Source organism: Capra hircus, chromosome 21 (genome assembly GCF_001704415.2).
Source record: "Capra hircus breed San Clemente chromosome 21, ASM170441v1, whole genome shotgun sequence".
Classification (NCBI taxonomy): domain Eukaryota; kingdom Metazoa; phylum Chordata; class Mammalia; order Artiodactyla; family Bovidae; genus Capra; species Capra hircus.
Genome location: NC_030828.1, coordinates 13,804,714 through 13,831,506, shown reverse-complemented (window position 1 = coordinate 13,831,506; position 26,793 = coordinate 13,804,714). Strand labels below are relative to the sequence as shown.

At 46.7% G+C, this 26,793-nt stretch overlaps 1 protein-coding gene across 1 annotated transcript in view; it reads left to right on the top strand.

Moving 5' to 3' along the window:
* The window catches only part of ST8SIA2 (ST8 alpha-N-acetyl-neuraminide alpha-2,8-sialyltransferase 2), a 79,837-nt gene that overhangs the window by 33,781 nt on the left and 19,263 nt on the right, over positions 1-26,793 (top strand). Inside the window, exons 2-5 of the mRNA XM_005694935.3 lie at positions 14,270-14,332; positions 16,553-16,681; positions 22,311-22,568; positions 26,119-26,412. Coding sequence (XP_005694992.1) covers positions 14,270-14,332; positions 16,553-16,681; positions 22,311-22,568; positions 26,119-26,412 — 744 coding nt within the window. The remainder of the gene's footprint in view (positions 1-14,269; positions 14,333-16,552; positions 16,682-22,310; positions 22,569-26,118; positions 26,413-26,793) is intronic.

Genomic DNA, 26,793 nt, shown 5'->3' with positions numbered 1-26,793 from the left:
GGGACAGAGTTTCTGTTGGGAGGGATGAAAAAATCCTAGAGATGGTGATGGCTGCACGATCTTGTGAACAGAGTGGATGCCCCTGAATTGTACACTGAAAAAGGACAAAATGGACATTTTGTGTTTTGCATATTTTTCCACAAAAAGCCTTTGACTGTGTGGATCACAACCAACTGTGGAAAATTCTTAAAGAGATGAGTATACCAGACCACCTTACCTATCTCCAGAGAAACCTGTATGCAGGCCAAGAAGCAACAGTTAGTAGTAGACATGGAACAACAGACTGGTTCAAAACTGGGAAAGGAGTCCATCGAGGCTGTATGTTGTCAACCTGCTTATTTAACTTCTATGCAGAGTGCATCGTGTGACATGCCCAGACTGGATGAAGCACAAGCTAGAATCAAGATTGCTGAGAGAAATATCAACAACCTTACATATGCAGATGATACCACTCTAATGGTAGAAAAAGAGCCTCTTGGTGAGGATGAAAGAGGCGAGTGAAAAAGTTGGCTTAAAACTCAACGTTCAAAAAACTAAGATCATGGCATCTGGTCCCATCACCTCATGGCAAATAGATGGGGAAAAAGTGGAAACAGTGACAGATTTTATTTTCTTGGGTTCTGAAATCACTGTGGATGGTATCTGCAGCCACGAAATTAAAGATGCTTGCTCCCTGGAAAGAAAGCTGTAACAAACCTAGGCAGCAGATTAAAAAGCAGAGACATCGCTTTGCTCACAAAGGTCCGTAGAGTCAAAGCTGTGGCTTTTCCATTAGTCATGTACAGATATGAGAGTTGAACCATAAAGAAGGCTGAGCGCCAAAGAATTGATGCTTTGGAATTGTGATGCTGGAAAAGACTCTTGAGAATCCCTTGGACAGCAAGGAGATCAAACCAGTCAATCCTAAAGGAAATCAACCCTGAATATTCATTGGAAGGACTGATGCTGAAGCTTAAGCCCCAATACTTTGTCTACCCGACGCAAAGAGCCGACTAATTGGAGAAAGACCCAGATGCTGGGAAAGATTGAAGGCAGGAGGAGAAGGGGGCGACAGAGGATGAGATGGTTGGACCTGACTGACCCTAGATCATCCTTTTCCTTGCTTTTTTCCTCACCATGTGTCCGGGGCACCACATATGTGTCCTTGGATGGCATCACCAACTTAATGGACATGAGCTTGAGCAAACTCCAGAAGATAATGAAAGACAGGGAAGCCTGGTGTGCTGCAGTTCATAAGGCTGCAAAGAGACAGACATGACTCAGAGACTGAACAGCAACAACCACAAAAATAAAAAGCCAGTTTAAAAACCACGCGTGGAGCCTGTTGGGAGCTCTCACTCTTCATGTGACTGACGCTAAATCATTCTTCCCCTTCGTCTTCCCTTACCACGTGTCGTTGGAGAAGCAGCAGGCAGGAACCCCAGTGGTTTCTGTGCACAGGCTGAACACACACACTTCGTATCCTCCTGAAACTGTGAAGGAAGAAGCAGTCACCTGCAAATTCATGACTTGTGCTTCATTTTAATCTTCTATTCTCAGGACTAATCAGCTGTTTAAGTTGGGTCCAGACTCTTAATTAAAGCTGTCAGCTCTTGAAAGTTCATTTACCGAGCCTGACTCTCCAGTGAGAAACCAAGGATGTGGGAGATTCTAACACAGCTGTGAGACTCCAACACACTAGAACGTGACCTTACCTACAAACAGCTGGGCTTGGATGAAGAGGCTAAACAGAAACACAGTTTTCACCTTTGCTCATTGCTTTTCACTGAAAACAAATCCAACTGTGCCTGTCATTCTCTTGTAACATGCTATTTTTATTTACTATCTTGGCTACTGCTTGGAAAGAGTATTACGTTTGTGGTGGAAAGGAGACTAACTTCTCAAAATGTAGCGCTTTGGAGTAATCAACCTCCATCCTAACTATGGCTGAGAATATTGGGCAGGTCACGTGGACATTGGTTGTTAGGAACATTGCACCTTGTTTTATAGAGTTCTTTATAGTGTGCAAAGTGCTTTCCCATATATTTTTTTCACTTGGATGATCTAAGCATCTTTGTTTCTATGATTTCAGAAGTTGATTAATTATCTTTAGCAGATTTTTCTCACCAGATCATCTTCTTCTGTCACTCAACCAAGCAGGTCTCAGCATTCCCCTGTCACAAAGGATGCAGGCTTATTTTAATAACAATGGAGGCCAAACCTAATTAGACAAAAAAAAATCCCTTGCCAATTCATGCAGTTCATTTTGAGCCAAACATCTGCAGCCTGAGTTTCTTTGAATGACAGTATGCCCCATTCTCTGGGTATCTGAGAGGTGAAACAGTGTCTTGCACAGGTATAAATAATATGTGGGAACATACTATGTAAGCTACTGGAAAGACTTAGGAAGAAAAGTCCCACTGAGTAAGGTACTGTGCAAGGCTAAGAAGGTGAACAAGGTAAGGTCTCCCTGTTTTAAGTTTTATAATTTAATAATAATAGATAATAATATCTATTATGTTATTTATTAATAGACATAATAATATCTATTTTAGATAATATCTATAATAATAGTTTATTGTTATTTGAAATAATAATAATAGGCCAACAGATCCGGAAATGGCTGCCATTGAAAACGGTGTTTTTTGTACTCCCAGATCCCAAGAAAGGTGGCATGCCACATCATGCAGGGCTGAGGGAGTAGCCCCAGGTCCCTTAAGAGGCAGAGGGAGGGGAACTGTGGACAAGAGCCTTTACTGTGGCTTGCAGAGGAAGCAAGGGTGAGGCTGGGTGAGCAGCTTAGGACTGGCTGTCTTGGATAACTTCAGCAGACTATGGGGCATAGGAGCTGACCCTGTGTGTCTGGGATGACTGTAATCCCTGGGTTTATTAAACAGTAGATGCATAGACGTCCAGTACCTAGCTCTGCGTTGATTATGGCAGGTGGGCGGTGACCCAGGGTGTAAGATCCCAACAAGGGAGGTGGTGGGGCAGGGGAGGGGTTGGGCTCCAGATTGGTTGGTTTGCATTGGAAAGGTGCCCTCCCAGGCTGGTGGTTTACTATCTCTAGGAATCTGCTAACCCTGAGAAGCTGCCCCTCCAAAGTCAGCAAGCCCCCAGATGTCAAAGCATCAGATACAAGAAAAGGCATGGTTAGTGCACGCCACCCGGGGGCCTCCACTCTAGTGTGGCCGGCAGCCAAGGAAGCAGAAGCCCGAACCAGATCTCGAGACCTTGGTTCCTTCAACTGAAAGAGGAGGAGTTTGGACTAGGTGGATGACAGCGTTCCTTTCATGTCCCCTATCTGTGACCCCATGCAATAACTAAAGATGAAAAGGTGACCAACGCTGTAGCGGAACGCTGTGGAAGGAGAAGGGAAAGGTGGCTGAGAAGTGAAAATTGGGTTTTGAGCGGAAGCATAGGTGTTGGGCTTGGAGTTTGGCATGGGGTTGGGCTTGGGAAGGTGATGGAATGGTTGGCTGGTGAGGGAAACGGGGGCGGGGAGGCACCAGGTGGAAGACAAGAATCTGAGCAGAGGTTCTCAAGCGGAGGTAATTCTGCCTCCCTGCCCCAGGGGACACCTGGAGGCATTTTTGGTTGTCACAGTTTGCGGGGTGTGGGGAGGGCTGCTCCTGCCTTAAAGCAGGTAGAGGCCAGGGCTGCAGCTAAACATACTGCAGTGCCCAGTTAGCTGCCCCAACACCCGACACCAACCTGAAACATCAGCAGTGCTGAGGTCGAGAAAGCCAGGGTTAGAGGAAGCTTTAGAATGAAGCCCCGGGGAAGGGACAGGCTACCAGTTCCAGTATTCTGGCCTGGAAAATCCCAGGGACTGTACAGTCCATGGGGTCGCAAAGAGTCAGACACAACTGAGCGACTTTCACTCACTTTCCTAGTATGAAAAAGTGCCTGGTTTGTGGCACCACAGTCAGCAGGCCTGAGTGCTCCTCAGAACCCGGCCTGGAGGCAAGAGAAGAGAAAGATGGTAGGAGGCAGTTGTACTCAGCATCGCATCCTCTCCAAACCCCTGGTTACAGCAAACCAGATAGATACCCAAATGCAGGGTTCCCCTCACCTGGAGCCCTCTCATAGTCCAAGAAGGACACTGGAGAGAGTTTGTTGAGCTTTGCTGTTTGTATAAGCAGAATTTAAAATTTTTATGAAGCCAAATCTGTCTGCATTCCCTCTTAGGGTTTCTTCTTACACTTCTGATTTTAGGAGTCCTTCAGATTCGCTCCTCATACCTCATCAGGATTTGATAAATATTCTCTTCCATCTTCATACCGATTTCATATGGGTTGCCTTCTTTAAATATTTAACTGTTTAATTCAGTCTTTTCCAGAGGTGCTACAAGAGTTCTTGGCGATAATGTCAGATGATTTTATGAATTCCATTGATAAATATTTTGGGGGGTAATGGTTTTGTGTTCTTTTCAAATGAATATATATTCATGATATGAAACCCATATTTTCACCGATGGTGTTGCTTAGGTTAAGAAGTTTTCAAAAGATGAGTCAATTTGAAAACTTAAGTATATAGTAGAATGGGTGATGGCAAACTGCTGACAGGAATAGGAGCGTTATTACGGTCTGAGAAACACTAGTTAGATCCACTTGAAATTTATAAAACTCAGGAAACACTTAACCTGATTTCCCTCCAACTCACCTCCAGATTATTAATCAACTACTTCAAACCATTTATCGAATTTCTCATGATAATTTTTAAAAGATAATACATCAATTCTAGACAATCTTTTTGTTCCATTAACCTTTCATTAATCTTGAGCTATGACCACACTTTTAATTACAATTCTTGACTTAATATCTGGCCCAGCAACCCTTCCCTCCCAACAAGGAGTGCTGATTTTGAAAACAGGGGTCAGGGTCAGGGCATGGTGAAAGGTCAGTGACTTGTGGACAGCAGCATGCCCAGGAGAGCCCCTGGGCTCTGACCTAAGTATAATAGATTATGGTTACAAGCCGGAGCTGGCCGGGTAGTCCTAGACCCTTGAATTAGAAGTGCGAGTGCTCTGCCATCCCAAGGGGAAATGAAGAGAGACAAGAAAGAGATATTATGCATTGATTGCAATGTGAGGAACCAATGATACTCTGTGCAATTAAAAACTAGACTGTGTGTGATGAAATCTGAGACCTGAAGAGATGCCTGCAAGGAGGCACAGGGTGAGTCATAGCACCCTTCCTGCTGCCGCTCATCCGGCTATGAGGCAGAATGATTCTTATTGCAAACAGTGTCGAAAAGACATTTCAGTCTATCAGGAGAACATAAACACACGTGCCCTCACATACACACACGCACAATGTTATATCTACAAGTATGTGAATCCTAAAGAAATTTAGGATTTCTGGCTTCAAACTTAAAACCAGTGAGGAAATAGGCATTGGCTTCCCCCTCAGAGTTCCTATTAAATCACAAGGTTCTTTAAATACACAGTGATTTTGCAGTGATTTTAATTGTTTCTTTGAAGTATACCAGCACCTCGGCTGAAGGTCTAGATGGAACTTTTTTTTTTTTAATTTTTTATTATTTTTTTTTAATTTTAAAATCTTTAATTCTTACATGCGTTCCCAAACATGAACCCCCCCTCCCACCTCCCTCCCCACAACATCTCTCTGGGTCATCCCCATGCACCAGCCCCAAGCAAGCTGCACCCTACGTCAGACCTGGACTGGCGATTCAATTCTTACATGACAGTATACATGTTAGAATTCCCATTCTCCCAAATCATCCCACCCTCTCCCTCTCTCTCTGAGTCCAAAAGTCTGGTATACACATCTGTGTCTTTTTTCCTGTCTTGCATACAGGGTCGTCATTGCCATCTTCCTAAATTCCATATATATGTGTTAGTATACTGTATTGGTGTTTTTCTTTCTGGCTTACTTCACTCTGTATAATTGGCTCCAGTTTCACCCATCTCATCAGAACTGATTCAAATGAATTCTTTTTAATGGCTGAGTAATACTCCATTGTGTATATGTACCACAGCTTTCTTATCCATTCATCTGCTGATGGACATCTAGGTTGTTTCCATGTCCTGGCTATTATAAACAGTGCTTCGATGAACATTGGGGTACATGTGTCTCTTTCAATTCTGGTTTCCTCGGTGTGTATGCCCAGAAGTGGGATTGCTGGGTCATAAGGTAGTTCTATTTGCAATTTTTTAAGGAATCTCCACACTGTTCTCCATAGTGGCTGTACTAGTTTGCATTCCCACCAACAGTGTAGGAGGGTTCCCTTTTCTCCACACCCTCTCCAGCATTTATTGCTTGCAGATTTTTGGATCGCAGCCATTCTGACTGGTGTGAAGTGGTACCTCATTGTGGTTTTGATTTGCATTTCTCTAATAATGAGTGATGTTGAGCATCTTTTCATGTGTTTGTTAGCCATCCGTATGTCTTCTTTGGAGAAATGTCTATTTAGTTCTTTGGCCCATTTTTTGATTGGGTCGTTTATTTTTCTGGAATTGAGCTGCAGAAGTTGCTTGTATATTTTTGAGATTAGTTGTTTGTCAGTTGTTTCATTTGCTATTATTTTCTCCCATTCAGAAGGCTGTCTTTTCACCTTGCTTATATTTTCCTTTGTTGTACAGAAGCTTTTAATTTTAATTAGATCCCATTTGTTTATTTTTGCTTTTATTTCCAGAATTCTGGGAGGTGGATCATAGAGGATCCTGCTGTGATTTATGTCTGAGAGTGTTTTGCCTATGTTCTCCTCTAGGAGTTTTATAGTTTCTGATCTTACATTTAGATCTTTAATCCATTTTGAGTTTATTTTTGTGTGGGGTGTTAGAAAGTGATCTAGTTTCATTCTTTTACAAGTGGTTGACCAGTTTTCCCAGCACCACTTGTTAAAGAGATTGTCTTTACTCCATTGTATATTCTTGCCTCCTTTGTCAAACATAAGGTGTCCTTATGTGTGTGGATTTATCTCTGGGCTTTCTATTTTGTTCCATTGATCTATATGTCTGTCTTTGTGCCAGTACCATACTGTCTTGATGACTGTGGCTTTGTAGTAGAGCCTGAAGTCAGGCAAGTTGATTCCTCCAGTTCCATTCTTCTTTCTCAAGATTGCTTTGGCTATTCGAGGTTTTTTGTATTTCCATACAAATCTTGAAATTATTTGTTCTAGTTCTGTGAAAAATGTGGCTGGTAGCTTGATAGGGATTGCATTGAATTTGTAAATTGCTTTGGGTAGTATACTCATTTTCACTATATTGATTCTTCCGATCCATGAACATGGTATATTTCTCCATCTATTAGTGTCCTCTTTGATTTCTTTCATCAGTGTTTTATAGTTTTCTATATATAGGTCTTTAGTTTCTTTAGGTAGATATATTCCTAAGTATTTTATTCTTTTCGTTGCAATGGTGAATGGAATTGTTTCCTTAATTTCTTTTTCTACTTTCTCATTATTCGTGTATAGGAATGCAAGGGATTTCTGTGTGTTGATTTTATATCCTGCAACTTTACTATATTCATTGATTAGCTCTAGTAATTTTCTGGTGGAGTCTTTAGGGTTTTCCATGTAGAGGATCATGTCATCTGCAAACAGTGAGAGTTTTACTTCTTCTTTTCCAATTTGGATTCCTTTTATTTCTTTTTCTGCTCTGATTGCTGTGGCCAAAACTTCCAGAACTATGTTGAATAGTAGCGGTGAAAGTGGACACCCTTGTCTTGTTCCTGACTTTAGGGGAAATGCTTTCAATTTTTCACCATTGAGGATAATGTTTGCTGTGGGTTTGTCATATATAGCTTTTATTATGTTGAGGTATGTTCCTTCTATTCCTGCTTTCTGGAGAGTTTTTATCATAAATGGATGTTGAATTTTGTCAAAGGCCTTCTCTGCATCTATTGAGATAATCATATGGTTTTTATTTTTCAATTTGTTAATGTGGTGAATTACATTGATTGATTTGCGGATATTGAAGAATCCTTGCATCCCTGGGATAAAGCCCACTTGGTCATGGTGTATGATCTTTTTAATGTGTTGTTGGATTCTGATTGCTAGAATTTTGTTGAGGATTTTTGCATCTATGTTCGTCAGTGATATTGGCCTGTAGTTTTCTTTTTTTGTGACATCTTTGTCAGGTTTTGGTATTAGGGTGATGGTGGCCTCATAGAATGAGTTTGGAAGTTTACCTTCCTCTGCAATTTTCTGGAAGAGTTTGAGGAGGATAGGTGTTAGCTCTTCTCCAAATTTTTGGTAGAATTCAGCTGTGAAGCCGTCTGGACCTGGGCTTTTGTTTGCTGGAAGATTTCTGATTACCATTTCAATTTCCGTGCTTGTGATGGGTCTGTTAAGATTTTCTATTTCTTCCTGGTTCAGTTTTGGAAAATTGTACTTTTCTAAGAATTTGTCCATTTCTTCCACGTTGTCCATTTTATTGGCATACAACTGCTGATAGTAGTCTCTTATGATCCTTTGTATTTCTGTGTTGTCTGTTGTGATCTCTCCATTTTCATTTCTAATTTTATTGATTTGATTTTTCTCTCTGCTTCTTGATGAGTCTGGCTAATGGTTTGTCAATTTTATTTATCCTTTCAAAGAACCAGCTTTTGGCTTTGTTGATTTTTGCTATGGTCTCTTTTGTTTCTTTTGCATTTATTTCTGCCCTAATTTTTAAGATTTCTTTCCTTCTACTAACTCTGGGGTTCTCCAACTCTTCCTTTTCTAGTTGCTTTAGTTGCAGAGTTACGTTATTTATTTGACTTTTTTCTTGTTTCTTGAGGTATGCCTGTATTGCTATGAACTTTCCTCTTAGCACTGCTTTTATAGTGTCCCACAGGTTTTGGGTTGTTGTGTTTTCATTTTCATTAGTTTCTGTGCATATTTTGATTTCTTTTTTGATTTCTTCTGTGATTTGTTGGTTATTCAGAAGTGTGTTGTTCAACCTCCATATGTTGGAATTTTTAATAGTTTTTCTCCTGTAATTGAGATCTAATCTTAATGCATTATGGTCAGAAAAGATGCTTGGAATGATTTCGATTTTTTTGAATTTATCAAGTTTAGATTTATGGCCCAGGATGTGATCTATCCTGGAGAAGGTTCCATGAGCACTTGAAAAAAAGTGAAATTCATTGTTTTGGGGTGAAATGTCCTATAGATATCAATTAGGTCTAACTGATCTAATGTATCATTTAAAGTTTGCGTTTCTTTGTTAATTTTCTGTTTAGTTGATCTGTCCATAGGTGTGAGTGGGGTATTAAAGTCTCCCACTATTATTGTGTTATTGTTGATTTCCCCTTTCATACTTGTTAGCATTTGTCTTACATATTGCGGGGCTCCTATATTGGGGGCATATATATTTATAATTGTTATATCTTCTTCTTGGATTGTTCCTTTGATCATTATGTAGTGGCCTTCTTTGTCTCTTTTCACAGCCTTTGTTTTAAAGTCTATTTTATCGGATATGAGTATTGCCACTCCTGCTTTCTTTTGGTCTCTATTTGCGTGGTATATCTTTTTCCAGCCCTTCACTTTCAGTCTGTATGTGTCCCTTGTTTTGAGGTGGGTCTCTTGTAAGCAGCATATAGAGGGGTCTTGTTTTTGTATCCATTCGGCCAGTCTTTGTCTTTTGGTTGGGGCGTTCAACCCATTTACGTTTAAGGTAATTATTGATAAGTGTGATCCCGTTACCATTTACTTTATTGTTTTGGGTTCGAGTTTATACACCCTTTTCGTGTTTCCTGTCTAGAGAATATCCTTTAGGATTTGTTGGAGAGCTGGTTTGGTGGTGCTGAATTCTCTCAGCTTTTGCTTGTCTGTAAAGCTTTTGATTTCTCCTTCATATTTGAATGAGATCCTTGCTGGGTACAGTATTCTGGGCTGTAGGTTATTGTCTTTCATCACTTTAAGTATGTCTTGCCATTCCCTCCTGGCCTGAAGAGTTTCTATTGAAAGATCAGCTGTTATCCTAATGGGAATCCCCTTGTGTGTTATTTGTTGTTTTTTCCCTTGCTGCTTTTAATATTTGTTCTTTGTGTTTGATCTTTGTTAATTTGATTAATATGTGTCTTGGGGTGTTTCGCCTTGGGTTTATCCTATTTGGAACTCTCTGTGTTTCTTGGACTTGGGTGATTATTTCCTTCCCCATTTTAGGGAAGTTTTCAACTATTATCTCCTCAAGGATTTTCTCATGATCTTTCTTTCTGTCTTCTTCTTCTGGGACTCCTATAATTCGAATGTTGGAGCGTTTCATATTGTCCTGGAGGTCTCTGAGATTGTCCTCATTTCTTTTAATTCGTTGTTCTTGTTTCCTCTCTGATTCATTTATTTCTACCATTCTATCTTCTATTTCACTAATCCTATCTTCTGCCTCCGTTATTCTACTAATTGTTGCCTCCAGAGTGTTTTTGATCTCATTTATTGCATTATTCATTATATTTTGACTCTTTTTTATTTCTTCTAGGTCCTTGTTAAACCTTTCTTGCATCTTCTCAATCCTTGTCTCTAGGCTATATATCTGTGATTCCATTTTGATTTCAAGATTTTGGATCATTTTCACTATCAATATTCGGAATTCCTTCTCCAGTAGATTCCCTACTTCTTCCTCTTTTGCTTGGTTTGGTGGGCAACTCTCCTGTTCCTTTACCTGCTGTGTATTCCTCTGTCTCTTCATCTTGGTTATATTGCTGCGTTTGGGGTGGCCTTTTTATATTCTGGGAATTTGTGGAGTTCTCTTTATTATGGAGCTTCCTCACTTTGGGTGGGGTTCTATCAGTGGCTTGTCAAGGTTTCCTGGTTAGGGAGGCTTGTGTTGGAGTTTTGGTGGGTGGAGCTGGGTTTCTTCTCTCTGGAGTGCAATGGAGTGACCCGTAATGGGTTATGAGACATCAAAGGTTTTGGGATAATTTTGAGCTGCCTGTATATTGAAGCTCAGGGGAGTGTTCCTGTGTTGCTGGAGAATTTGCGTGGTATGTCTTGTTTTGGAATTTGTTGGCCCTTGGGTGGAACTTGGTTTCGGTGTAGGTATGAAGGCATTAGATGGGCTCCTATTGCTTAATGTTCCCTGAATTCAAGAGTTCTCTAATGTTTTCAGGCTTTGGATTTAAGCCTCCTGCTTCTGGTTTTCAGTTTTATTTTTACAGTAGCCTCTAGACTTCTCCATCTATACAGCACCGATGATAAAACATCTAGGTTAAAGATGAAAAGTTTCTCCACATTGAGGGACACTCAGAGAGGTTCACTGAGTTATAAGGAGAAGAGAAGATGGAGGGGGTAGTTAGAGGTAACTGGAATGAGATGCGGTGAGATCAAAAGAGAAGAGAGCAAGCTAGCCAGTAGTCACTTCCTTATGTGCGCTCTATAGTCTGGAGCGCTCAGAGGTATTTACAGAGTTATACGGGGAAGAGGAGAGGGAGGAAGTAGACAGAGGTGACCAGGAGGATCAGAGAGAGGAACGAGTAGGAGAGAGACAAATCCTGCCAGTAACCTGTTCCTTAGGTGTTCTCCACCGTCTGGAACACACAGAGATTCACAGAGTTGGATAGAGGAGAGATGGGGGAGAAAAGAGACAGAGGCCACCTGGTGGAGAAAAAGGAGAGTCCAGAGGAGGAGAGAGTGGTCAAGCCAGTAATCTCGCTCTCAGGTAAACTGGGATAGTGATGTTTGGGTTTTTAAATGTACAAAATTGACCACAAAAACCTAAGAGCAAAGATTAAAAATCTGTTTTTGAAGACAATGATCTGCTTTTCTGGTTGCCTGATGTCCTCTGCCAGCCTACAGAAGTTGTTTTGTGAAGTTTGCTCGGCGTTGAAATGTTCTTTTGAGGAATTTGTGAGGGAGAAAGTGGTCTTCCCGTCCTATTCCTCCGCCATCTTTCCCTCTCCCTCTAGATGGAACTTTTAAAAACTGAGAAGAGTATGAAAACCATCTCCTTAAACCACATAGCCTACAAATCAGTGGGGAAAATTATTTAATTTAACCATTAGTCTTGATCTTGGGTGGCCTTGCCCTGCAACGGCTTGGGTTCCCAGCCAGAGATTGAGGCCAGGTCGTGGTGGTAAAGGAAATGACAACCCATTCCAGTAATCTTGCCTGGAGAATTCCATGGACAGAGGAGCCTGGCAGGCTACAGTCCATGGGGTTGCAAAGAGTCAGGCATGACTGAGCAACTATCACTCACTCACTCATGATGGTGAAAGCACCAGATCCTAGCCACTAGACCAGTGGTCAGTGACCAGGGCCTGGCCTTCAGCTTTGCAGAAAAGAATTCCCACGAAGATGAAGATAGTGAAGCAAGTCAAGTATTATACTAAGAAGACAAAGAGTTACAGTACATGCGGACAGACACATGGGTGGACTCGGGGAGAAACAGAGTCGCTGAGCCACACCCTCGTGGCGCTTTGAATTGCTTCTGTGGGTCATTTCTTCTGGGTTTCCTTTGGCCAGTCATTATGATTTGCCTGGTTCTCAGTCTCTGTCTGACACACCTCTGGATCCTCCCGTGCGCGCATGCATCTCTTAGCCAAGATGGATTCTACCAAAAAGGCGTCTGGGTAGAACCTGCCTTACCGTGACTCCCCTTCGGCCTCCAAGGAGCCTTTTCTGTGCACGTGTGGTTGGGGAGGTCTCTTGACTTCGGGAATGAAACGTGTGGCCTGAGCAGGGCCCAGCCTCCTCCCTTAATTGTCCTGCTACACTCATCTTGGAGTTTCACTCAATAGGGAATGAATCTCCAATAGCTTTGCCCTGGGTCGGGGAGGTCCATCTGCCTCCTGCCTCAGTCTCACATCCAACTTTTAAAAACACACACAGAGCACAAAGTGGGCTGAATACCAGGGCAGACAGACTCATCTCTCCCCTGACCCGGTGCAACTGGCAAAGTAGGGTGAAACTTCATGGCCCTATAGCCCCCACCCAGAACAGAATGCGACAGAACTGAAGACACGGTGGGACTGGAAAGGCCTTAGAGTGCTTTGACGCCCACAGCTTATCCTCCAGAGGAAGAAGCAAAGGACACTAATACTCACCCATCTCCTGCTCCCCTACAAAGTGACACTGCCATTATTTTTCCTGCCACCAAAAAGCAAATCATTTTCACCCTTGGTTGGAGGCACTGGTGGAGTCGGTCTCACTGCCTCTGTTGAACTTCTGAGATCTTAAGTTTGGAGACAATATGGTGGACAACAGCTCAGCACAAGTTGTTGTTGCTGTTGTTCAGTCGCTCAGCCGTGTCTGACTCTTTGTGACCCCATGGACTTCAGCACACCAGGCTTCCCTGTCCATCACCAACTCCTGGAGTGTGCTCAGACTCACGTCCATTGAGTCAGTGATGCCATCCAACCATCTCACCCTCTGTCGTCCTCTTCTCCCGCCTTCAATCTTTCCCAGCATCGGGTTCTTTTCCAGTGAGTCAGCTCTTTGCATCAGGTGGCCAAAGTGTTGGAGCTTCAGCTTCAGCATCAGTCCCTCCAGTGAATATTCAGGGCATAATTCCTTTAGGATAGACTTGTTGGATCTCCTTGCTGTCCAAGGGAGTCTCAAGAGTCTTCTCCAACACCACAGCTCAAAAGCATCATTACTTTGGCACTCAGCCTTCTTCATGATTCAATTCTCACATCTGTACATGACTGCTGGAAAAATCATAGCCTTGACTATATGAACCTTTGTAGGCAAAGTGATGTCTCTGCTTTTTAATACAGGTTTTGTACAGGTTTTGTCATATCTTTTCCTCCAAGGAGCAAGAGTCTTTTAATTTCTAGGCTGAAGTCACTGTCCACAGTGATTTTAGAGCCCAAGAAAACAAGCTGCCACTATTTACACTTTTCCCCCATCTGTTTGCCATGAAGTGATGGGACTGGATGCCATGATCTTTGTTTTTAGGCCAACCTTTTCACTCTCGTCTTTCACTTTTATAAAGGTAAGTGAAAGCAAAAGACGAAGGGCAGATGCTGAGTCAGGCTAGAGTTAAGGCCGAGTCATGCTACAACAGGTGCTGAGTTGTGCTAAAGCATGCTAGCCTGTGGGGTTAACCAGAGGGGATGAATCCCAGAGGAGTCTGTCTCGAAGTCAGATAAAATTCTCAAGTGGAAACCTAGGTGGGAATTGAAACAGTGCTCAAGTGGGAGGCAGGAAAGGACCAGAGGTCAGCTTCCCCCTCAAAGACGGATTTGTGGCTAGATCAGGATGCTGTCCATTCTGGAGAAGCCGGGGCAATAATGCATCCTCCCTTTGTACTTCTCCAAGGTGGGCTGCAGGACTCTTGGCGACTGAAGAGGGCTTTGTAAAAAAGAGCTGGATTTATAAATAATGCATTTCCTTTGTCTTGCAGGAATTCTGGAGGCAGAGGTACAATCAGATCAGCTGTGAACAGCTTACATAGCAAATCTAATAGGTTTGTAAATTAGATTTTGTGTTCATTTGTTTTTGCTGTAAGGCAGCTATTAATCTGCTTCTCCTCTTTGCTGGATGGTGCCCTTCTTACTTAGCAAATAGATCTGTTTCGTTTCACTTTGGCTTTGCATTTCTCTAATCAGCGTGTGTGTGCGGGCGGGGGGAGGGGGCTGTTGATAGAAGAGCCCAGGAAATGGCCCCAGTCTAGAGGCTGGGAGATGGAAAATTCAGATGGGTAAGAGTCTTTCTGAAAAGGAGCCCACCCACTTGGAGGCACTTGAGCCACCAATGAGCTTATTCATAACTTGAATTTTTGCCAAATATTGGAGACTCTGAAAGGAATCAGGATTTTCACCCAATTTCATAGGGAGAGATAAAGATGGAAACTAGAGCACTCAGAAACTTTGTTGAGACCTCTTAAAAATATTTAGGAAGTCATCTCAGAACTGTTAACCTTGATTATTGAAAGTGAAGTGAAAGTCACTCAGTCATGTCTAACTGTTTGTGACCCCACGGACTATACAGTCCATGGAATTCTCCAGGCCAGAGTACTGGAGTGGGTAGCCTTTCCTTTCTCCAGGGGATCTTCCCAACCCAGGGATCGAACCCTGGTTTCCCACATTGCAGGTGGATTCTTTACCAGCTGAGCCACAAGGGAAGCCCATGATTACTGAAGGTGCACTCTAAATCTTAAAGAGTGTTTCCCCAAATGACAGTCTTTGGCCAGAGGACAGCTTGATGCTGGAGAGTGAGAAAATGCTTTACAAGCCAACAGACCCAGACTTGCCACTGGCTATGGTGGGACCATGTCTAGTCCCAATTCAGAGAATATCTTCCTCTTCCACACCCTCTTTATGTAAATGGGGAAACTGAGGCTCAGAGTGATAAAGTAATTTGCCTGTAGTCTCACAGCTTGTGAAATCTCTCCACTACACCCTCTGCCTCTGTTCATGAAAACAGCAAAAATTGCAAAGGGTCAGGTCTTCTGTTTCCTTTGATAGCTCCCTATAGGCCTGTCAGCTGGAGGAATACTCAAAACCCTTGAATTTTCTGTTCTCTGCCAAAGGTGCATAATTTTGAATCTCTGACAAGTAGTATCAGCCAGAGGAGTCAGAAGTTTGGGGAATGGAGGTATGTGGGGAGAAAGCGAGTCCCCCAAGTAAATTTCTTCTCTACCTACAAAAAGCAAAATAGAGCCCTGGGTTTAGACCTGTTAAAAGGATTTCATCTCTTTTAGCATGGCTGTTCCAAGGTAAATGCAGAGGACATAGATGTTTGGTTTGAATCCTTTCAAGCTCCAGACTTTGGCATCACAAATCCACTTGTCATTCTAACTGAGAGAATGTGCCGTCAGCACACACAAAAGGAACTTGCGATGTGACCCACATGCACCACTGTGGTTCCTGCGCTGCCTTTAGAGATGTAATTGTAACCTGGTTTCTTAGAAACCCACTAGCATAGATTTCCAGCAGCTGAATTCAAGCAGGTCCTGTAATGCCTGAGTCAGGTGGGAAGATGATGGTACGCACCCAGAATTATGTATGAGTGGCCTCAGGCATTCAGAGCCAGCCAGCAACTTCATCCATCCAGGCTCCCCTAGGGTCAAATTCAAATTCAGCAAGCACTTATTTATTGAGCATCTGCTATGTTAGGCCATTGGGGAATGCAGAAACGAGTGAGGGAGGTCCCCTGCTGCCAGTCTAGTGGGGAAGAGAAACAGAGCACGAATAACTCTGGAACAAGGCGGGTATTTGAAGAGGCATCTTACAAACGAGGGATAATGAGATAAGGCTACATCCCATTGCCCCAATATGAGTTTTTGTTTTCCTCTTTATTAAGTTTGCAAACCATCTTATGACACGAAGTTGTTAATGCAAGTGCTCTGCAGAGTTTTGCAAAAGTGGCTTGAAGACGGATTACTATTCCGACAGTGACTGCTAAGTTTCACTCAGAGGAAACATTGTGGGTGGGAGAGGGGAGAAAGACAGTTTATCACTCCTTTCCTGTCTCCCAGAATATATGTAGGTTATACCTGAGGGAGAGAGTTGGTGCATTCTAGAAGATAAATAGACTTCCTTCCCTTCCCAGGTAATAACTGCAATTTTGCTCCTCCGAAGAAGTTTACATTCAAGCTCGTGCAAAAACAAAACTATTAGGCTTGTCATTGGCTTGCTAACAGATCATGTCTCCCCTCTTCCTCTTTTTTTCCCCCCACTTTCAGAGCTGAAGTTGTGATAAATGGCTCCTCATCGCCAGCTGTTGTTGACAGAAGTAATGAAACCATTAAGCACAACATCCAGCCAGCCTCGGCCAAATGGAGACACAACCAGACGCTCTCTCTGAGGATCAGGTAGTGGTAATTACCTCTAGGACAAGAGACAGACTTGGCCTTCTTCGGCACAAGCCAGCAAATTGCTGCTCTCCATCACCTAAGGAAGTCAGGATAGAAATAAAATGTTTACCTCCAGCTGAGGCAGGTTTCATCTCTAAGCGATCAATTGGAAATAAAAACCCAAGACAAGCCCGGCAGCCCAACATGTGTGTGCGGTGACTGGAGTGGGGAGGGGGCAGGAGCAGCCAGCTGAGGTCCTGGGTTTGGAAGGAGCGAGGCTCCGGATCAGCAGCAGAGAGAGCCTGGCAGGGGTAGGGGGGCAGGCATAGAGATCACAGATGGCTTCTTTCCAGAGGAGCCTGAAGCAGCAGTCCTTGCTGCTTCCATCCATCCCCAGCTTTCAGTGGTGAGGGTCTTCCCGTTTGCCTCTGGAGAGTTATCCCCTCCCGTGGTCCTTGGGTCAGCAAGCCCCTCCCTAATGACATGAAAATAAAATGTCTCATCCTAGCAGCAGGTGACCCAGGAGCTGACGGGACGCCTAACCACAAAGGGAGGGTCTGCTTAACCAAAGACCAGCTCTTGTCTTGATCTTTAAAAACAAAAAAAATTGATTAATTTATTTATTTTTGGCTGTGCTGGGTCTTGCTCACTGCACAGAGCCTTTCTCCGGTTGCAGTGCGTGGGCTTCTCATTGCGGTCGATTCTCTTTCTCTCATCGCGGAGCATGACCTCTAGGGCACGTGGGCTCAGTAGTCGCCGCGTGTGGGCTCAGTAGTCCCCGCATGTGGGCTCAGTAGTCATCCTGTGGGCTCAGTAGTGCCCGCGTGTGGGCTCAATGGTAGCCCCGTGTGGGTTCAGTAGTGCCCGCGTGTGGGCTCAGTAGTCGCTGCGTGCGGGCTCAGTAGTCGCCCTGTTTGGGCTCAGTAGTCCCCACGCGAGGGCTCAGTAGTTGCCATGTGTGGGCTCAGTAGTCGAGAGCCTGGGCTCAGTACTCGTGGTGCAGTCTCAGCTGCCCCTTGGCATGGGGAGTCATCCCGTATCTGGGATCAAACCCATGTCTCCTGTGGATTCACCACCACTGGGCCCCCAGGGAAGCCCCTTTTGTCCTGACCTTCACAGAGTGATGTTTTCAGAGCGGTGTGGTCACCGTTGGGCGGTGGGAATGGGGAGCTGTGGTGGAGGGATTCCAGGGTCAGCACGGTGGCCACTTGGCTTTGACAGAGCCGCAGTAGACCCGGCACAGACTGGTCAGTGTAGCCCAGCCATTCCCTTGCAGACGGTGTGGCGGGAGCTGACGTGAATCAGACATGCTCGCAGGAGACCCAAGCGTCACAGAGCTAGAGCGCGGCAGTGAGATGCTGGCAATGGGCAGTGGTACCTCAGAAATAGGTGGGGAAAGCGCTTCATTTTGCAAGGGGACTACGAGAGCCAGCCAGGAGAGAACTTGCCAGGAGCAGTGGGTTTTGAGGGATACTTGGCAGTTTGCCAGGCATGCCACGCTGCTGCCTAAAGTCTGGTGTCTGTGCTCAGCATTGCTGGAGCACCCCTTGGGAGGAGGAGAGGAGGGGATGCTGGTGTGGGAGCCAGGACCAGGCAGGAAAGCTCTGACATCACGGGGAGAAGGCTGAGAACTGGGGGGTGGGGGCCTGGTAGTCAGCCTTGACCTTAGCCGCTGGAAGGGCCACCACGTGGAGTGGGGAGCTGCCCCCTTCAGGTGCCCCCACCCCCTGGTTCTTGAAGCTTGGCTTTGGGACCTGAGGAGGTGTTGGGAGTAGGAAGGATGAGCTGGGAGGGCTGGCAGCTGAGAAAGTGCCTGAAGGAGTGGACCCTTGTCACCTCCCTTCTGCCCCCTCGTTCAGGGTCTCTTCTGAGGTCCCCGTGATGGGGGCCCCAGCCTTCATCTTACACCCCAACAGCTGCCAGCCTGCCCTTACTGACCCCTGGTCAGCAGTCCTGGGGAGCACTAGGCCTGAGGCTGCTGTAACAAATTTCCACCAACTTGATGCTTCAGAAAAAAGAAAATGCATTCTCTTACTGTTCTGGGGGCCCGAATTCTGAGCGTGGCCTCTGAAGGCTCCAGAGGAGACTCTGTCTTCACCTCTTCCAGCTTCTGCTGAGTCCAGGTGCTCCCCATCGTGTGGCCGAGCCACTCGTCTCTGCCCCGTCTTCACAGAGCCTTTCCCTCTGGGGCTGTGTGTCCCCTCTCCTGTCTCTGATAAGGGCACTTGCCATTGGATTTAGGCCCAGCGGGGTAATCAAGATGACCTCGAGATCCTTAATTTAATTACATTTGCAAAGATGCTGTTTCCAAATATAGCACCTTGCCGTTCCCAAGGGTTAGGAAAGTGAAAGTGAAGTGAAAGTCGCTCAGTCGTGTCCGACTCTTTGTGGCCCCATGGACGATGCAATCCATAGAATTATTTAGACCAGAATACTGGAGTGGGTAGCTTTTCCCTTCTCCAGGGAATCTTCCCAACCCAGGATTGAACCCAGGTCTCCCACATGGCAGGTGGATTTTTTTGCCAGCTGAGCCACAAGGGAAGACCAAGAACACTGGAGTGGGTAGCCTAGCCCTTCTCTAGCAGATCTTTCCCATCTAGGAATCAAACCAGGGTCTCCTGCGTTGCAGCCGGATTCTTTACAACTGAGCTAGTTAGTAGGTGGACATATATTTGGTCTGGGCTGTGTTGTGCTTAGTCATTCAGTTGCGTCTGACACTTTGCTGCCCCATGGACTGTAGCCTGCCAGGCTCCTCTGTCCATGGGGGTTTTCCAGGCAAGAATACTGGAGTGAGTTGTCATTTCCTTCTTCATGGGATCTTCCCAACCCAGGGATTGAACCCACGTCTCCTGCATTGCAGGTGAATTTTTTGCCAGCTGAGCCACAGGGGAAGCCCAAGAATACTGGAGTGGGTAGCCTAGCCCTTCTCCAGCAGAACTTCCCAACCCAGGAATCGAACCAGGGTCTCCTGCATTGCAGGTGGATTCTTTACCAGCTGAACTACCAGGGAAGCCTCATATATCTGGGGGAGCTCCTATTCACCCCAGGCTTCCCTGGTGGCAGAATGATAAAGAATCTGCCTGCAGTTGAGGAGACCTGGATTCCAGTCCTGGGTGGGGAAGATCCCCTGGAGAAGGGAATGGCAATCCACTCCAGTATCCTTGCCTGGAAAATCTCATGGACAGGAGCCTGGTGAGCTACAGTCCATGAGGTCGCAGAGTCAGACATGACTGAGCAACTAATACTTTGACTTTCATTCATCCCAGTGTGGCTCAGTGGTAAAGAAACTGCCTGCCAATGCAGTAAATGGAGGTTTGGTCCCTGGGTTGGGAAGATCCCCTGGAGAAGGAAGTGGCAACCCACTCCAGTATTCTTGCCTGGCAAATCCCGTGGACGGAGGACCCTGGCAGGCTCCAGTCCACAGGGTCTCGAGAGTCGGGTACGACCGAGTGGCTGAGCAACATATGCGCAGCACCTGTGAATGAAAACTTGCTGCCAGAACAAGCCCACCTGTGATCTCCACTTGCCCTTTCTCCCACCACCGGGTAGAGAAAAGGATATCCCCACCCCTTTGGAGAAGAACAGACTGTGGCCTTCGTGGGGAGCCTGCAAGCACACAGCCACCTCAGCAGGAACAGCGTGCCTTCACCCAGCGGGGAAAAGGATCTCCTTCATCTTCCTTCAATTAGTCACCAACATTATTCATAATAAAGATTCTGTGAGTGATTTGGAATGCTGTTTAATAATTGGTAGTAATTTCTCATAATTAGTTAGAAATTAATTCAGGCACAGAGGAGTTTCTCTATGGGCTTTCTGGGGGCTCTTTGCTTTTAAATACTCTGGGGTAAGCAATTGCAAAGGTTTCAGCAATTTCCAAGCCATATTAGTTTGTCAATTGCGTCATCTTTGGTAAAGGTTCAGTAAATAAAAACAATGCCTCTGTTTTCCATTAGGAGACAGAAATTATTCATCAAGGGTGGTTTTCCATGCATGAAAACACAAGATTCAGGTCATTAATAAGGCAAAACCAGTGGAAACAGAGCGTCATGCCCTGCCAAGCATTCTAGCCACCCTTGGACAATGCCAAAGGCTCCCAAACCTGGACCCACCTAAGAGTCCCCTGTGGAGCCTTTAAAAGCATGTTGAGACCCGGGCCAGGATTTCTCAGGCGTCAACCTGGACCTTCTGAATTCTTTATGGTTCCTCAAGGATTGAATGTGCACCCCACCAGGATACATCACAGGTTGTGACCATCTCAGAGCCCATAGACAGGGATCAGTGTTACCGTCTGTTCAATGGGGCAGCAACCTTGCAAATCCTTACATTTGCAAAATGTGATGGTCCTGTCCCTCTGGAGCTTGGTGGAAAAGAAGAACAGTCTCATCCTACCTGTTCTATATGGGGCTTGCTTGCTACAGGAAGTGAAGTTCATTCCAGCTGGTCTGGGTACCAGGCTTCCTTCTCCTAATGACTTGAATCATTTCTAAAAACCTTTGGGGCAGTGTATGTGTGTGTGTGTGTGAGTCACTCAGTCATGTCTGACTCTTTGCAACCCCATGGACTGTATAGCCTGCCAGGCTCCTCTGTCCATGGGATTCTCCAGGCAAGAATACTGGAGAGGGAAGCCATTCCCTTCTCCAGGGCATCTTCCTGACCCAGGGATGGAACCGAGGTCTCCTGCACTGCAGGTGGACTCTTTACCATCTGAGCCTCCAGGGAAGCCCTTGGGACATATACAGTTTTTACAACAAAACCTCCAGTTAGGATCCCCAGCCTCTTGGGATAAAATTCCCCAGGGGATTCTGAGAGGATTCCGGTCCCTTTTCAGACCACATCCCATCCCATTTATGTGCTCTGCTAGATGATTCTGGAACTTTCCCCCAGAACTCACCCTGGAGCCAAGAGAGATGCCCTCTTGTTTTGTCCTCAACACATGCTCTGTGGGACCAGACCTCTCTGGGCTTCGCAAATCACAGTCGACAAACTCCAAGCTAATAGCGGCGAGGAGGGCCAGAAAGTGCACAACCCAGAAAGGACCAGCGCACAGGCTTCAGGCCGTGTTCTCGGGCCCACCGAGGGGGAGTGTTGACACACCGCCACTGCACCCAGACAGGGCTGCCAGGGAGGAAAATGGGCTCTGAGGAAGAAGGGACAGGGGTCATCTCGGTTTCCTGTTCCTGATTCAGGACTGCTTGTCAGATGGTGACCCTGAATCCCACTCAGAGAAGGGGGTCTGACATAGGATGACTACAGTCTGGGCTTGCCCAAGATTCAGGGACACAGTTTGCCCCGGGGCACAGAGCTTTCAGTCTAAGACCGTACTTTCCTAGGCAACCCAGCTCGATGGGTCACCCTTCCTTCCAGGTCCCTCCGTGATGAACTCGCTTTGAGTCCTACTGACGTCATTTCCCAGGGCGGGTGTCTTGCCTCTTAGAAAGGGGGTGTGAGCACAGCCACCAGATGGGCCTCTGGACCGTTTTGCCGGTCTCTGCCTGCAACCCATTCTCAGAGGGCATCTGACCTCTCATTTCACCTGGGTGCAGGTCTGCGGCAGTTCTGCAGAGTGACGGAGGAGAAGAAAAGCCAGGCAGGCAAAAGGCAGTTAGCAACAGCAGACTTTTTTCTCATGTGTGTTTGGCTTTTGCAGGAAGCAAATCTTAAAGTTCTTGGATGCTGAAAAGGACATTTCTGTCCTCAAGGGGACCCTGAAACCCGGAGACATTATTCATTACATCTTCGACCGAGACAGCACAATGAATGTGTCCCAGAACCTCTACGAGCTTCTCCCCAGAACGTCTCCACTGAAAAACAAGCACTTTGGGACGTGTGCCATCGTGGGCAACTCCGGGGTCTTGCTGAACAGCGGCTGCGGGCAGGAGATTGACACCCACAGCTTCGTCATCAGGTAACCGCAATAGCTACTCTGGATCCAGAGTGGCAGGCACTGCCAGTTATCCCAAGAGGCTGAAACAAGGCTGGGTGGCTTAGATCCCTGTGCGTTAGAATTGCTCGGGTAGCCTTGAAAAGTCCCAAAGTCCAGGCTGTGCCCCAGACCATTTAAATCCATCTGAAGGGTCAGAGCCCAAGGAGCCTGAGGGCTTCTGAGGTACAAGCAAGATTGAGTATCCTGATCTAGAAGAGAAGCAGGCAGACTCTGTCCCACGGCCTGTTTTTATCAATAAAGTTTTATTGAAACAACAGCCAAGCTCATTCATTCTCGTATCCTCAATGGCTGCTTTCTCACGGCAGTGGATTAGTTGGGCAGAGTTGAAGAATCAAAACAGAGAGAGCATACAGCCCACAGGCCTAAAATAATACCTGGCCTTTTACAGAAAACTTTGCTGACCCCTGGATAGAACCCAGGACAAAAAGTCAGTTAAAAAAAATAGTCTCTTGGCCAGTTTTTGGTCCAAGTTTATAAGACTCTTTTAAGGTGTATTCTACTAGTGTCTTTATTACCCTGTAGACAAAACCTGGGGAGTGAGGGGGCAACAAGGCTGGGTGGCTTAGATCCCTGTGCATCAGAATTGCTCGGGTAGCCTTGACCATTCTTCTCTCCAAAGTGTCAGCTCTCATTTCCCAGTCACCTGGGGACACATTTGGCCCTGACATCTGACCCCCCACCCCAACCCAGACAGACTCAGAAACAAGGCCTTGCTGTCCCCTGATCAAAAGCAGGGCACACAGAGCCTCGAATTTCATCCCAAACACACCCCAGCCCTGGCGGAACCGCATCTCACGTTTCTATTGGGACCGTCTTGATGCAAAGAGAGCCTTGTCCTCGGCTTTGGGAAGCGGCCTTATCACAGAGCTCCCTGGACCTCAGGACGTGGGACTAGATGGTGTACTGACTCCTGTGTCCGCTGTGATGGACGAGCCTCCACAGCCCAGCAACCTCCCATGTTTTAATTTGTTGTCCTCTGCCTGGTTCTGTCTGTGCCTGGCATCCCCACTGGCTCAGTCTCTTTTTTTCAAAGCCCTCGAGTCTAAAGATTGGAGACGGAGGGGAGAAGGGGAGGGAAGTGGCAGGTTTGTCTGATTAGAAGCCAGAGAAGAGGTGAGGGTAGGTGAAAGTGTTAGTCGCTCAGTTGTGTCCGACTCTTTTTGACCCTGTATGGACTGTAGCCCGCCAGGCCCTTCTGTCCATGGGATTCTCCAGGCAAGAATACTGGAGTGGGTTGCCATGCCCTCCTCCAGGGGATCTTCCCGACCCAGGGATTAAACCTGGGTCTCCTGCATTGCAGGCAGATTGTTTACCACCTGAGCCACCAGGGAAGGCCTTGGTAGGAAGAATATTAAAGATGCAGAGGGTCCAGTCACCTCCTGGGGACCAGGGCAGAGGTGGCCTGATTCTCATGGTGATCTTTCTTTGCTCCACCCAGCCTGACCCCAAGATTTCCAGAGGCCACGGCAGGTTCTAGCCAACATTTTGTTTGTTTGTTTTGGACACTTGCACAGAGAGATGAGCAGCGTGGTGTCTGGAGTCTGGTCTTGGCTCTGCTATCCTTTTGTCACTTGACTCAGAGTGTGTCACTCCCCTTTCTGGGCCTCAGTTTCATCATCTGTAAAATGGGTATGTGGGCCGGTGGTCTCTGAACTTCAATGAGCATATGAACCACCTGAGCTTATCAAGAGGCAGGGTCATCAGGGCTGGGGTGAGGCCTGACTAATGCCCTTGTGCTGATGCGTGGACCACACTTGGAGAGATTTGGCCACAGCCTGCTTTGCCTCTTCTGGGACCCACATCCACAGCAGTCTACACACACTTAGAAAAGAGGGAGCCACTTGGAGCAACGTGTGGTTGTCCTTTGACCTTGACTCCTTGGCTCTTGCAGATCTGTGTGTCTGTGGGGCAGACTTGTGAGATCTTTAGGGACAAAAGTCAGACGGCTCGGCTGTGTACACACCCCCATTTGATGCCAGATGCCAGCACCCCTGTCATATAGGCCATTTGCCATCTCACCCTGCTTGCTTCTCCAGCCTCATCCCCACTGCACAATATGCCCCTCTCAGACCAGATCACCAGCCCTCCCGTATGTACCAGCACAGGTCCACACCTCTCTGCCCCAGGAATACATTCATTGGGGCTAAAATGCCACAGTGTGATGTTTTCTAAGCTGCCCGGTTATAAGACTCAGCTGAAAAGCTTGTAAAAATAACTATCAATTCCTCAACTCGCCTGCTGAGTCCAGATCTCCAGGTGAGGGACCTGGGGAGTCTGTATTTTTAACCAGTGCCTGAGGTGATTCTCCAGCTTTTGCAAGCTGGAGAAACACTCTCCTGAGGAGCCTCATCCACAAACGGGCTTCTTCTCTTCCATCCTCCTAGACTTCCCGCACGGTTACCCCCTCCAGAAGACCACCTGAAGCGCCTCCTCCCTGGGAGGATGCTGGAAACTGAACATGTACTGAGCTCTCCCTGTGGTCCAGCAGCTTTTTAAGTACTGTGGGTGTCTGGGGACTGCTTTCATCCCTGGGAGGGGGCCCTGCTGTGTTCTCCATCACAGAAGCTGTTGTGGCTGTTCCTTAGCCAGCGGGGAAGCTCTCAGAAAGCACAGAGACGCTGAGCAGGTTACCTGGAGTCACACAGGTAGAACGCACTAAGTCGCTTCAGTCGTGTCTGACTCTGGGTGACTTTATGGACTGTAGCCTAGCCCGCCAGGCTCCTCTGTCCATAGGATTCTCCAGGCAAAAATACCAGAGTGGGTTGTCGTTTCCTCCTCCAGGGGATCTTCCCGACCCGGGGACTGAGCCTGCATCTCTTACGTCTCCTGCCCTGGCAGGCAGGTTCTTTACCACTAGCGCCACCTGGGAGCCCAGGTAGAAAGTGTCAGAGCTGAATTCTGAACCCAGGAGTGTGTCTTTGGAGCCCAGGCTCTGTCACCTGATGTGAGCTGGTCACACTTGCCTATAACATGGTCACCATGTGGGCTGAGGGCTCTTCTCCAAGATCCTGAGCACCAGAAGGCAGGCACTGTACCATTCGTGGGCCCAGCAAGTTTCTATGAATGTGCTAGAGAGAGAGCATGCTCAGTCATGTCTAACTCATTGCGAGCCCATGGACTGTAGCCCACCAGGCCCCTCTGTCTGTGGGACTCTCCAGACAAGAATACTGGAGTGGGTTGCCATTTCCTCCTCCAGGGGATCTTCCCAAACCAGGGATCAAACTCGCATCTCCTGCATCTCCTGCATTGGCAGGAGGACTCATCCACTGCTGAGCCACCTGGGAAGCCCACGAGTATGCTAAGGACCCGATAAATATACGTAGCAGGAGATCTTCTTCATAGCAGGAACAGGGACGCCAGAAGGGACCAGAAAGTGCAGGAAGATGCCCTGGGTCTTTGTCTGGAGATGAGGAGGAAGCCAAGAGAGTGAAGGATGGATAAAGTGAAGGATACGCAGTGGTGCCTCAGCTTTCCCCGAAGGATCATTCATTGCCGCCTTTCTCTCCGGCAGGTGCAACCTGGCCCCTGTGCAGGAGTATGCCCGGGATGTGGGGCTCAAGACCGACCTGGTGACCATGAACCCCTCCGTCGTCCAGCGGGCCTTCGAGGACTTGGTCAACGCCACGTGGCGGGAGAAGCTGCTGCAGCGGCTGCACAGCCTCAACGGCAGTATCCTGTGGATCCCCGCCTTCATGGCCAGGGGTGGCAAGCAGCGGGTCGAGTGGGTCAACGAGCTCATCTTGAAGCACCACGTCAACGTGCGGACTGCATACCCTTCTCTGCGCCTGCTGCACGCCGTCCGCGGGTGAGCGGCCCCGGGGTGCGGGAGGGGTGGGGGGGCGTATTCCTTTCCCAGCTGCGTCTGCAGCCCCCACTCACTAGTTGTCTAATTTCTGCAAGTCACCTGGCCTCTCTGAGCCTCGTGCCCTGGAGAAATGGGTCGGTAGATGGGCAGCATGTGGAATGCTGGTGTTGACCGAGGGGTATTGCTTGCCCAGAGCGCCGCGTGGAGAATGATCCTCCAACTGCTGTTGAGCGGGAAAGGAACCATAAGGGGGCAGGAACAGAAGCAGAACTATTTGTCAGGAAGCTCTTGCAGGAGTCCAGGCTGGGACTTACAGTGGTTTAGACTGGGATGTTGGGCGTGAATGTGCCACAGTGTGGCCTGATTTGCTAGAACATTTGC